Here is a 12,146-nt window from a genome sequence, read left to right as displayed (position 1 = left end):
GGCAGTTTAAACACACATCTAAATAACACATACATAGAAAAAGATAAAGAAAAAAATCCCGATCTAGTCCCCCCCTTATAATAATAGTACTAAATGAAAATAATTTTAAAAAACATACACAAACTCCTACACATATATATGGTGACTTTCAGCTACTTCATTAAGGATCCAAGCATAATTCTAACTCCTAGCTTATAAATAATATCTACATTTTTCACTTTTAGTCTTTCTTATGAAGTTGTCTTAATCCAATATGCTGTTTTCATTTAGGTCTTGAATTTTGCCGTTTTCTCTGTTTGTATATATTTTCATTTAAGTAGTCAGCAAAGGTTTTCCAGTCTTTCAGAAAATTGTCCGTATTCTTGTCTCTAATAACCGCTGTCTCTATTCTTGTCTCTAATAACCGCAGACAACCTTTTTCAATTTGGAAATGGCTCCTCTGCAGGCTGTTTTCTTGTCCTGACGCTGCTCCCATCAGAATCAAACTCCTCAGGTTATGAGCAGAGCTTGGACTGCAAAACTGCAGCTTACCAGTCTGTGGCACGGGTTCTTATAAGCTTCCCTGAGGGTCTGGCAATTTGATCTAGAGTTTCCTGGATCACAGCTTAACATTTTAACCATTACCCAAAAAATCAAAAGGTGAGTTTAGTCTGACAAAGGAAATAACAACAACAAAAATAGTTCCAAACTCACTGGAAATGAACGCAGTACTGAAACAAAAGCCATAGGCTGTGAGTGCTCAAGTAAACAGTACAGATTGAAACACAGTCTTACAAACATAGGATAAAAACTCCTGTAGTAACAAGTACCACAAAGAGGGCACTTTCGCACATGCAGAATAATGCACTTTCAATCTACTTTCAATGCACTTCGCAGCTGGATTTTACTGTGCGAAATAGCAAAATCCACTTGCAAACAATTGTGAAAGTGGATTGAAAGTGCATTATTCTGCATGTGGAAAGTGCCCAGAGTGTATACAGTCAGTCCAGCTTTCTTAGTCAAAATCATGCAACCACTATTTGCTGAAACAGACAATAAATAAAGTGCAATGAAGTGAGCGACACCCCGAGAGGGTGCAAATAGTCAAACTAGCTCTTTTAGTCACTTTCTGTATGATTATAGCCAGAATGAGACAACCGGTATAATAAATCCAGTTTCACCTTGCAGACACGTAGCTGTTGTTCTGCTGCTGCCTCAGTTGTTAGGAAATCATAAAAGCCAAAAAGTGCGTGTTTGTCTTCCCTTAAATCTAGCTGTGCGGCTGTGATTAGTCTGTGTCAAAAAGTGACTGAAAGGGTTAGTTAAATAATTTGCACCCTTTGGGGGTTTAGCTCACTTCCTTCCAGTTTCTCTATTATCTGTTTCACTAAATATTGGCTGTATGATTTTGACTGAGAAAGCTCGATTGATTGTATACACCCTTTGTAGTACTAAGTTACCTCATAAGTTGTTATAGCTATTGCAACATTTATCCTATGTGACATCCACCCTGTTTCTTATGATTATGATGTCTAATCTGTTGCTGTCCGTAAGGAATTCTGATGAACAGAGAGGAAAAGAAGACACAATTTTATTCAGTCTTGCTAAGTGGGAACCTGTAGAAACCAGTTTAGAGAGCTAGGAAGGGGCATTTCACACAACAAGGCCTGAATGTTTCAAAGGAACTTCTCTGGTCTTACAAGGTACAGCAGCAGGGACTGCCTTAAAGCGAGAGGCTGATGTGGCCATTTCTGAAAACCCGAAAAAAGGGGAAAAGAGTCTCCCCCTGGAAGGAGGCATTTGAAAACTCGTAGAGAAGCGTGTCTCTGTCACCATCAAAAAACGCCACTCGCCCCTCAGCATAATTCAGACACACTCGGATCCTTTTGAGCTCCCCACTCAGGGAAAGGGGAGGGGAGGGAGAGCTGGTGAGGCCACAGTACCTCTCTTCGTACCTTCCTATAGTCCAGAACCCTTCCTCAGGCCTTAAGCTAAGCAAGCCCTTCCTCCTCACAGACTTTTTGGCGATTCCCACAGACCATCCATCCTCACTTCCCACACGGAATTCCCAGAAATGGCAGCCTTCCTTGAAGCCCTCACATCCCAGCACGGCAGGAAAGTTGTCAAATCTCTCCGGATTCTTGGGTAGCTCTTGAGCTTTGCTTCCCCGTCTCACACTTTTCCGATCCTCAGACAGGATGAGGTGGCGATTAGCTGTGTTTGGATCCAGAATCACATTAGCTGTTGGAGAGGAACGAGGGCAGAAGAGAAAGCAGAATTGTCTGCAGGAAGGGAATCTCAACTACATACTTCACAAGATACCATCCAGCTATCCCGGGGAAAACCCCATCCTTGCATACTCCTGATTTTAAAGTGTCAAGTTTGGTTTGTTTGTCTATTAATTGTGCTAGACGGGAGAACATATTATTGATTGTAATAAAAGTGAAAGGGAGGAGGATGGGCCAAGCAGCTCCCAGACTTTGATTGCAGAAGCACTTGGACTGCACAGCTTCCTCTCTGCCTTAGCGAATCCATGGTAAGAGGTTTTGTATTTTATCTTCTAAGTTGAACATTTAAGCAGAAGTGTGAGTACTAGTTCTTATCAAGCAATAAACTGTTGCTTGGTCAACTGGGGGCGTGGCCACACCTCCCCAAGCCCCGCCCCCAGTCTCAGTGCTTATAAAAGCAGCTCTCCGAGGCAAGGGATGGCAGACATCCCTGCCCGCCAGCCCACCGGCAGTCCCTTCTCCCTCCCCTCCCGGCAGAGAAGTACCTAGGGAAAATGGAGCCCGATGCAAAATCTGAGGTTTGCACCCCCCCATGGGCGGCTGCTGTGTTGCTGGAATTCACCTCCAAACAGCATCACTTTCAATGGTGTTTTAATTAGGGAGCCCAGATTCTCCTTTTAAATCCATCTTAAAGGGAGAATCTGGGGTCCCCAGTTAAAACAACATTGAAAGTGATGCTGTTTTGGGGTGGATTCTCCCCCACCCTGAAACAGCATCACTTTCAGTGTTTAACCTGGGGACCTCAGATTCTCCCTTTAAATCCATGCTGAAGGAGGTGGATTTAAAAAGAGAATCTGGGGAAATTTGGGGGGTGCCTGCTGTCAGAGGTACAGTTGATAAGCTACCAGCACCAAACTTTCAGGGTATCTTTAGGAGACTCTCCTGATGATACCACCCAGGTTTGGTGAAGTTTGATTTAAGGGGTCCAAAGTTATGGACCTTCAAAGGTGTAGCCCCCATGTTCTATTAGCTCCCATTGGAAACAATGGGGGATGGGGCACCCCCTTTGGGAGTCCATAACTTTGGACTCCCTGAACCAACCTTCACCAAACCTGGGTGGTATCAGCAGGAGACTCTCCTAATGATACCATCCAGGTTTAGTGAAGTTTGATTCAGGGGGTCCAAAGTTATGGACCCTCAAAAGGGTAGCCCCATCTACTATTAGCTTCCATTGGAAACAATGGGGGATGGGGCACCCCTTTTGGGGGTCCATAACTTTAGACTCCCTGAACCAAACTTCACCAAACTTGGCTGGGAACATCAGGAGTATCACAATACCCTGAAATTTGGGTGCTGCTAGCCTAAAAACTGCGCCCCTTGCAAGTCAAAAACCGAAAAACACTTTAAAATACAAAAAACCCACAAACGGATGGGCGGAGCTTCGGACATGCAATGCGGGGGATTTGAACCCGAGAACCCCCCCCCCTTACCTACGTCCTTGAGTCCCCTACCAGAAAGGGGTGTTGCCCCCTTGTACAGTCCCAAATCATGAACCCATGAGGCTGCCTCAGACTACTGGTCCATCAAGGTCAATTTTGCCTCCACTGACTAACATTGATTCTTCAGCGCTAAATATGGAGACTTTCACCACACTACTGCCTGTTCCTGGTAGCTACCAGGACTCTCCCACAGTCCCACCCGGTCTGTTCATTTTAGTACATTCCTCCAGTAGGTTTGGCGCAGCAAAATAAAACTGGAGGAATCGGCAGTCACAGAGAGGAGCAGACAGCCTCAGTGGAGAACTGGCTGATCCACTATGGCAGGACAGGATCTCTCCCCTGTGGGGATCTGAAGCGGGGTAGCAGATCTCTTGCTCCACATTTGTCACACATATGGCTCATTCCGCACATGCAGAATAACGCACTTTCAAACTGCTTTCAGTGCTCTGTGAAGCTGTGCGGAATGGCAAAATCCACTTGCAAACAGTTGTGAAAGTGGTTTGAAAACGCATTATTTTGCATGTGCGGAAGGGGCCTATATACATAGGGGTTTTTTGTTGCTTGTGTTAAAGTCAGCGCTTTAAAGACCAGATAAACCTCCAGGGCTCTCCCCTCCCCTGGAACTTATCAAACCTTCAAAATAGTAGGGAAATGCAGCAAGCCCGCAGAGATGATGTCATTTCCAGGAAGGGAAAAAACCCACGCTTGCTGGAAAAACGAAAGTCAGGTTGTGCGACCTTCTGTGGGAGGCGAGGCGGCCATGGCTGCAGCGGGGAATCCCGTCCAGGAGCTCTCCGAAGAAGTCACTTGTCCGATCTGCCTGGAGTACTTCCAGGATCCGGCGACGGTTGCAGAATGCGGGCACAATTTCTGCCGCGCCTGCCTGACCCGGAGCTGGGCGGCTTCGGCTGGAGAGCCTTCCTGCCCTGTGTGCAAACAAACCGCGCAGCCGAGGAGCCTCCGCCTGAATCGGCAGCTGGCAAATGTGGTGGAAATAGCCAAGAAACTCAGCCTGCGGGAGAGAAAGTGGAGAGAAGCAACGAAGGGAGAGGAAGCCGAGGAGAGACGCTGTGAGAAACACCGGGAGCCCCTGAAACTTTTCTGCCGACATGACGGGATCCTCATCTGCACGGTCTGTGATAGAGCCAAGGAGCACAAATCCCACGAGGTGGTTCCTGCTGAGGAAGCCTCCCAGGAATACAAGGTGGGAAATCTCTGTGGATCCTGATGCTGATGGGGAAGAGCTCGGGGGTGGATTCCGCACTGCGCAGAAAGGGAAGACGAGTTCATTTATAACGATTGCAACTCGTTATAAATATGCTGTGCGGAATCACTCTGGGTTGCTCTTGACAGTGTCTCCGCAGAGTTTCTCCTGCAAATCCTGTGGTGCCTTCAGCTAAGATGGTCCACCATTCATGTGCTGCAGTCACTACTAGCCCCTGTGAAACGTTCTCTTAGCAGAATAGCAGGAGACTGACAATCATCACATTGCGAAGGAAAGCACCAAAAATAACTCCATGCACAAGCAAAGCTGCATCTCCTGTAGCTTTCTTGAGTTCAGATCCAAGTATGTGTGAGAATAACAAGCTCAGGGCTCGCCTTGCAGCCCAACCTGCCTTGCAAGGTTGTTGTGAGGGTAAAATAGAGGAGGGGAGAGCCATGTTGTATGCTGCTCTGGCGTTCATTGTGTCCTCTACAAAACCACAGCTATTAGCTACAATTGAGGATACAGTCACCGTAAGGAGACTATCAGGGACTTGAGTGGAACCCCCCCCCCCCACACACACACAACCACACACAGGATTTTGCCAGGCAGGGAAAGGAGTCATGTGTCCCATTTCAATTACCTGTTTCTCTTTTTCTTTGATTTTATAGGTTTTTGATGCATGGGTATAGTAAAACTGGGGGGTAAATAAAAGAAACTAATGCAGAAGGTCTTTCCCTCCTTCAGGACAAGATCTTCAACTGGCTGGAGACTTTGAGGACGGAGAAAGAGAAAGTTCTGCTATATTTAGCAGATGCTGAAGATGAAAGCCAAGAAGTGCTTGTAAGTGTCATAGTTGCTGGGAAGTAAACTAATACTAGGACCAACACCCAGCAAAACAATATAGCAAACACTGCAAGACAGCCCCAGAACAGATATCTGTCTTTCAGAATGGCCTGGTTTCTCACAGAAAATATTAATACAATTCATTTTAAGATGCAAACTGCATGAGTCCCCTTTTTCCTGGAGATTTTTTTTTACAATGATAGATAGCCGCAGAAGCTGCAGTCTGGATCAGAAGATGGAGGGAGGGGTCTTTTTAAGCATTTCTATACTTACATAGTCCATACTCTTCTTTTTGCAAAAAATTATGCCCACCAGTGGATTTTTATGATATAAGGAAAAAGCAGTAAAATAAAGCAGTGCAAAGATGCCGTTTTAGTGGGAAAACTTGAGAGAAGGAAGATTTCTTCTTCACCCGTCTTTGCTGCATTTTGTATGGGTCAAATAAGACTATGGAAAAACTACAGAAAAGTGAACACTCTCTTTAGGCTCTGGAACAGGCCTTGGGAATTCTTCAGTTTTTGTATTTATTTAGAAATTTGTATCTTGGAATTCTGTGAGAACCCAAAGCAGCTAGCAACCTTGGTTTCCCCCTCTGTGTTCTGTCCTCAAAACAACAACCTTATGAAATAGGTTACGCTAAGAAAGGGCGCCTGCAGCTCCACAGTCACTCACCAAGCTTCAATGGGTAGAGTTTAGATTTGAACGTGGGTCTCCCAGGCTGTATTCCAGCACTTTGAACTTCTGCAGGTTCCCCCTGACAACCAGCAGAACGTACTATCAGAGCATTGCTGGGATGCTCGACCATTGGGCTCATAGAGTTTGCTCAAATGCCAATGTATGGTGTCCCCTAGTGACATGCTGATGTCACTTCTGGAATCACAGGGAGTGACAGCATGCTCGAATGCCGCCAATGTGTCCCCAGACTCCCACCATCCCCCCCTAATAGATGGCAACTATTAGTGGAGGGTTGGTGAGCATACTTCATGCTGAGTCTATGCAGAATACTAATGTGATCTCTGGGAAAAGTCCTTCCTACATGATTTTACTCTCCAAGATCCAATTACATCAATCCATCTTTCTTTCTTTCTTTCTTTCTTTCTTTCTTTCTTTCTTTCTTTCTTTCTTTCTTTCTTTCTTTCTTTCTTTCTTTCTTTCTTTCTTTCTTTCTTTCTTTCTTTCTTTCTTTCTTTCTTTCTTTCTTTCTTTCTTTCTTTCTTTCTTTCTTTCTTTCTTTCCCACCCACCCCCCCCCCCCCCCCCCCCCCCCCCCCCCCACCCCCCCCAAACCCCCCCCACCCCCCCCTCCCCCACCCCCCCCCCACCATCCCTTCCCCCACCCCCCCCCCCCACTTTCTTTCTTTCTTTCTTTCTTTCTTTCTTTCTTTCTTTCTTTCCTCACATAGAAAATAATGGAATCAGAGAGGCAAAAGACAGCGGCTGAGTTCAGAACACTACGCCGGTTGCTGACAGAACGAGAAAACCATCTGCTGTCCCAGATAGAAGAGGTGGAGAAGGAGATAGCCAGAAAAAGGGACGAGCACCTGGCCAAACTCTCTGAGGAACTCTCCTCTCTTGACAGCCTCATCCGGGAGATGGAGCAGAAGCACCAGCAGCCAGCGAGTGAACTCCTGCAGGTACAAATCTGGTAGAAAATGCTCATGGTCACCCTCAATGGGAGACTCTTTCCATAGCTTTGCTGAGTCAAACAGGGCCTCACTCTTTGGATGACTGTGGCAAGGTCAGTTTGAGGCAGGTAAGATGCCAATTGTCTCACCTGGCATAGATGATAAAATGCCAGGCAAGTTACCATGTGCAACTTGAGCCTCCATTGTCAGGGAGCGTCTCTAAACTCCTGACTATAGGTGCAGGGTTCAGCTGTACTCCCATCAAGATAATAACTGGCATCTTCCACCTGAGCCTTCCTGGTCCAGCCACAGGACCTCCATCTTTGCTGGATTTAACTTCAGCCAGCTCCCTTTTACCATTCCACCACAGCCTCTAAACAGCTGGGGTGGCATCTAGATGAACGTCCCTCAACAGATATAGCTGGGTGTCATCTGTATATTGGTGATAACCCAATCCAAAATTCCACTTCCGGCAAGAGGGTGTATATAGATGAGATAATTGCCCCTTGTGGGATGCCAGACACCAAGTAACGGGGAGCAGGAGTTCTTGCACCGATTGCTACCCTCCGTCCCCATTGCTGGAGAAATGAACGTAGCCACTGTGAAGATGACCCACAGATCTCAGCGTCGGCTAGGAGGTTGGTCAAGATGTCACGGTCAACCAGTTGAACACTGCTATCAGATCAAATAGTAACAGCAGTGCCAACCTGCCTCAGTCCAGGTCCCTTTGGTGGTCCTCTGTGAGGTTGGTCAGAGCTGTTTCCGTCCTATGACCAGCATGGAAACTGGACTGGAATGGTTCCAAGGCTGAAGTTTCCTCCAGAAAAACCCGGAGTCATCTGCACTGGCATTGGAGTGTCCATATAGGTACAGTGATGGCGAACCTTTGGCACTCCAGATGTTATGGACTACAATTCCCATCAGCCCCTGCCAGCATGGCCAATTGGCAGGGGCTGATGGGAATTGTAGTCCATAACATCTGGAGTGCCAAAGGTTCCCCACCACGGATATAGGAGATCTGAGCTTGCTTTCCTCCATTGGCTGCCGTTTCCACTGTATCTCTCCCACTTGGGCCACCAGAGGATTTTTAAAAGATTGATACCTCCCATCACACTATAGCACAATACAATAACACTCTGTTGCTACAGTCTGCTGGTTCCTCTGTAGACCCAGCTTTCATCACTTAAAAGAAGTCTCTAGCAAGTTTTTTTCCCCTACTTTGCCACCAAAAAGCTAGAGCAGGATAACCTTTTGGTGGTGGCAGAGTTGGGAAAATAGCAGCCTTGACAGGCTGACAAAGGGAAACTGACACAAATGTGAGCAGACCCTTGAAAATGTGCACTTTCCCACCCAGATGGCGCACAAATGTGCTTGGGCTACATTGTGTTCAGAATGGTCACACCCAGAGGTGGGATCCAACAGGTTCTCACCAGTTCCCGAGAGTGGGTTACTAATTATTTGTGTGTGCCAAGAGGGGGTTACTAATTGGGTCTGCTTTTCCGTTAGAAATTCCATTAGGTCCAAAAATCATGAAGTCCTGTTGTTTCCTATGTGGCTGGTTAGCGAAGGTAGAAAAGGGGATAATTCTCCCTGTTGGGCTGTTTTAAAAACATGTTTTAGAAATATGGTAAAGTTCCTTGTTTAAGGAAAGTATCCTTCTTTGGATTTCTAAAAACAAAATTAAGTATTTGAAAGTATTAAGTATTTGACAGGCAGTCAATTAGAGGAGAAGTAGTTGTTTCTGTTGGCAGTAGACGATAGGACTTGCTATAATGAGTTTAAATTATGGACAGAAAGATACCATCTGGAAATTAGGAACTTTTTTTTTACAGTAAGACCTCGCCCCCGGAATGCCTGGCCATGCCCCCGTCATGCCCCGCCCAGCCCCATTGGCGCTACACCACTGTTTGAATCCCACCACCATGGGAACCTGTTACTAAAATTTTTGGATCCCACCACTGGTCACACCACGCCAGGTATGACAATGATTGTACTGAGATCATGGAAAGTCTGGAAGGGGGACAGTTGGAGGATGAAAAAACAGGAGTGTTGCAAATAAACCTGCTGCAGAGAAACATGTCCATGTGCTCGTGTGGTCCGTGGTGGACAGTGAGTTTCTGTTTCTTTCTCTATTTTCCCAACAGGATGTCAGAAGTACCTTGCAGAGGTAAGTGGATCCTGTTCATTTCCCTTTTATCATTTTGGAAAGGAAACATAGGGTTTCCAGCTCCATGTTGCCACGATAAATGCAGCGAGCTTCTGAGGAGCTGGTAGGTAGCCTGGAAAGGGGACATTGCTGGTGCTGTGACATCACTTCCAGATAATCACCCGGAAGTGACCTCCCACAACACTCTGTGAATTTCCCCAATCTCAATGGCAAAGATCAGACTGATCAGAGAAAATTCCTAGAGCGGTGCAGCTGGTCACCCAGAAAGGACATCACTTTTCCCTTTTTTGTCTCTTATTTGCCCTCCCCCCCGTGACTGGATGGTCGCCGCCCGGGACGTTTGTTCCCAGACAATCCCATTGAAGCGCTGCCTCTGTGGATGAGCAACCAGCAACCCTAGGACAGCAGAAGATATTTGTGACCCATAGGCTCCATGTGAGGACATGTAGGACTTCCCATTCTTTAGTGTTTCAGGCTGTATTTCTGCAGGTGCAAATAGTCTCAAATGTCTCAAATAGTCTGAAATAGATTATATGAAGTGAATATTAGAAGTTCCTCAATGTTGTGCTGTAATCGCCCTCCCTTTCTCCACTTCTTCTTTCTCTCTTTCTTTCTCCCCCAGCACTTTCACACAGTACCCAGAAACAGCTACCTCAGTGCCCCACGCATCCCAATTCCCAGCTACTCATCTGATCCTCTCAGCTCCTTTTCTCTGTCCGGCATTTTTTTAGACTGTAAAAAACTAAATAGTGTAAGCAAGTCCTGTTGCTTAGTAAAGAGAAGTCCCTGAAGATAACGGCAAACCACCTCTGAATATCTATTGTCTTGAAAATCCCACAGGGACCGCCATTTCCTTTTCAGAAATTAACCCACGATCCCACTTCTGTTTCCTCACACTTAACAATTTTTTTCAATTCATAAGAGGATCCATAGAATTGTAGAGGCGGAAGGGGCCATGTAGGCTATTTAGTCCAACCTCTGCTCAGCCTAAATCGGTGGTGGTGAACATATGGCACGGGTGCCAGAGGTGGCACTCAGAGCCCCCCCTCCCCCCACCGCTTTCTTTAGTGATGGTGAGGAGTTTTTAATTGCTCGTGAGGGACAAAAGGCGGGCATTATGGGGATGGTGGGTAGAAATGGAAACGACCAGTCTCAACTTAAGGGTGTACGTTCAGAAGGGAGGCAGCAAAGTAAATGCCACTGTCACAGTCTGGGCTTCCACACACAATTGAGAGCCAAAGGCATTAGGACCCCCATGGAGCATTCTACAAATAAGGTCCAGGAAGAAGTGGCGGATGAATTTAGAATTATTTGTATGTGTGCCGAATAGACCTTTTAACATTAACCTTGACTTTAACACATGCTCAGTTGATCCAGCATGTGAAACCACAGCAACACTGAATCAGGATGTCTACCACTCCACGAGATGCTGCCTTTTAAATGAAGCTTAGGTGTGGGCAGTATTCGCGTGGTGGTGCCCTATTACGTTTCTTTCTTATCATTGGAGGCATGTAAGAAGACCGTGCTATGAGGAATACATTAGCCAGTCTGATGCTTGTAGCGAGACGGACTTTTTTTCTCAAAATCTTTCTATTCCTCTCTCGAATTCCACACCTGCCTGTGTTTTCTGTCAGCTTTCTGTTGTACATTGACTGAATTCTGCTGTCTCTATATGAATTCCAGTTTCCAGGAACATTAACAGTGTTTTCTTGCTAGGTGTGAGAAGAAACAGAACTTTGCAAATCCAGAGGTTTTTTCTGTGGAACTGAAAAGGAGGATCAAGGGCTTCTGTGACATTGGTCCTTTCCTGGCAGATGTCACAAAGCAATTCAAAGGCAATAACGAATGGCTGCAGGGATTTCAGATGGGACAGTGCATCAAATAAGAAGGTGGACTGCTCATCACACAAGGATGCTGGCTGAAAAAGTTATTCTATTTCAGTGCTTTTCTCAAAGTTCATCTTGGAATCCTAGCTCAGAAACTGAGGTTTAGAAACTTTGGCCCTTTCCGCACACGCACGGAAACGCATCTCCACCAGCATGAAGTATGCCGTTGGAGGCTCAGGGACCGTTCGCACGCTAGCGTGCTTGCAGCCCTGACTTCCCCTGCAGCCGGAGAGGTGGCTCCACGTGGAGCTGCCTCTCGGTGGTCCCCCTCCACTCACCTTCTTGTGCAGCGTCTCTGCAGCCCTCCAGAGGGACGCTGCACAAGAAGGTGAGTGGAGCGAGCGGGGAAAGCAGTGGCTTCCCGGCGGTGCGGTTTGCACAGCGTCGCCGGGAAGATGCTGTTCATCAATAACCTCGCTCATTGAGCGAGGTTTTCAGGGGCGGCTTCACACCAGGACGGTGCTGCTGTGCAGCAGCAACACATCCTGTGCGAACGCTCTCCCAGGGATGGCGTTTTTGTTAAGTATTGGACATTCTGGCGGGACATTCATTCATAAGTAACTTTATGGCACTCACCCACGCATGGTCATATCATGGACATATTTTTTATGAAGTTTTCCATTTGTAAATTGATATATGCTTATAATATTAAACACACACTAGATATAGTATAGTTCTGTGTATGGTGTGTAAGATGGAAAGTCTAAGAACAT

At 46.3% G+C, this 12,146-nt stretch overlaps 1 protein-coding gene across 2 annotated transcripts; it reads left to right on the top strand.

Annotated features, from left to right (window-relative positions):
• Positions 1 to 4,285: 4,285 nt before the first annotated feature.
• On the top strand, positions 4,286 to 11,707 carry LOC125428797 (E3 ubiquitin-protein ligase TRIM7-like). 2 transcript variants are annotated; one of them, XM_048489459.1, is made up of 6 exons: positions 4,286 to 4,910; positions 5,658 to 5,753; positions 7,159 to 7,389; positions 9,525 to 9,547; positions 9,898 to 9,958; positions 11,264 to 11,335. In XM_048489459.1, the coding sequence occupies exons 1-5, from the start codon at positions 4,377 to 4,379 to the stop codon at positions 9,908 to 9,910; spliced, it is 897 nt and encodes a 298-aa protein (XP_048345416.1). In that variant the 5' UTR covers positions 4,286 to 4,376; the 3' UTR covers positions 9,911 to 9,958; positions 11,264 to 11,335. The 2 variants fall into 2 exon arrangements, with proteins under 2 accessions (XP_048345416.1, XP_048345415.1); XM_048489458.1 differs by lacking the exon at positions 9,898 to 9,958 and having other exon boundaries at positions 11,264 to 11,707.
• The last annotated feature ends 439 nt before the right edge of the window (positions 11,708 to 12,146 follow it).

Source organism: Sphaerodactylus townsendi, linkage group LG03 (genome assembly GCF_021028975.2).
Source record: "Sphaerodactylus townsendi isolate TG3544 linkage group LG03, MPM_Stown_v2.3, whole genome shotgun sequence".
Classification (NCBI taxonomy): Eukaryota; Metazoa; Chordata; class Lepidosauria; order Squamata; family Sphaerodactylidae; genus Sphaerodactylus; species Sphaerodactylus townsendi.
Note: the sequence above shows the minus strand (reverse complement) of the source record. Positions and strands in the feature narration are given on the sequence as shown.

What these genes read in the sequence shown, in the direction of transcription:
- LOC125428797 (XM_048489458.1), top strand. Translation starts at nt 4,377, where the DNA reads ATGATGTCATTTCCAGGAAGGGAAAAAACCCACGCTTGCTGGAAAAAC. An exon ending in AAGCCTCCCAGGAATACAAG is followed by an intron (nt 4,911 to 5,657) that starts GTGGGAAATCTC and finishes TCCCTCCTTCAG; the next exon opens with GACAAGATCTTCAACTGGCT. An exon ending in CAGCGAGTGAACTCCTGCAG is followed by an intron (nt 7,390 to 9,524) that starts GTACAAATCTGG and finishes TTTTCCCAACAG; the next exon opens with GATGTCAGAAGTACCTTGCA.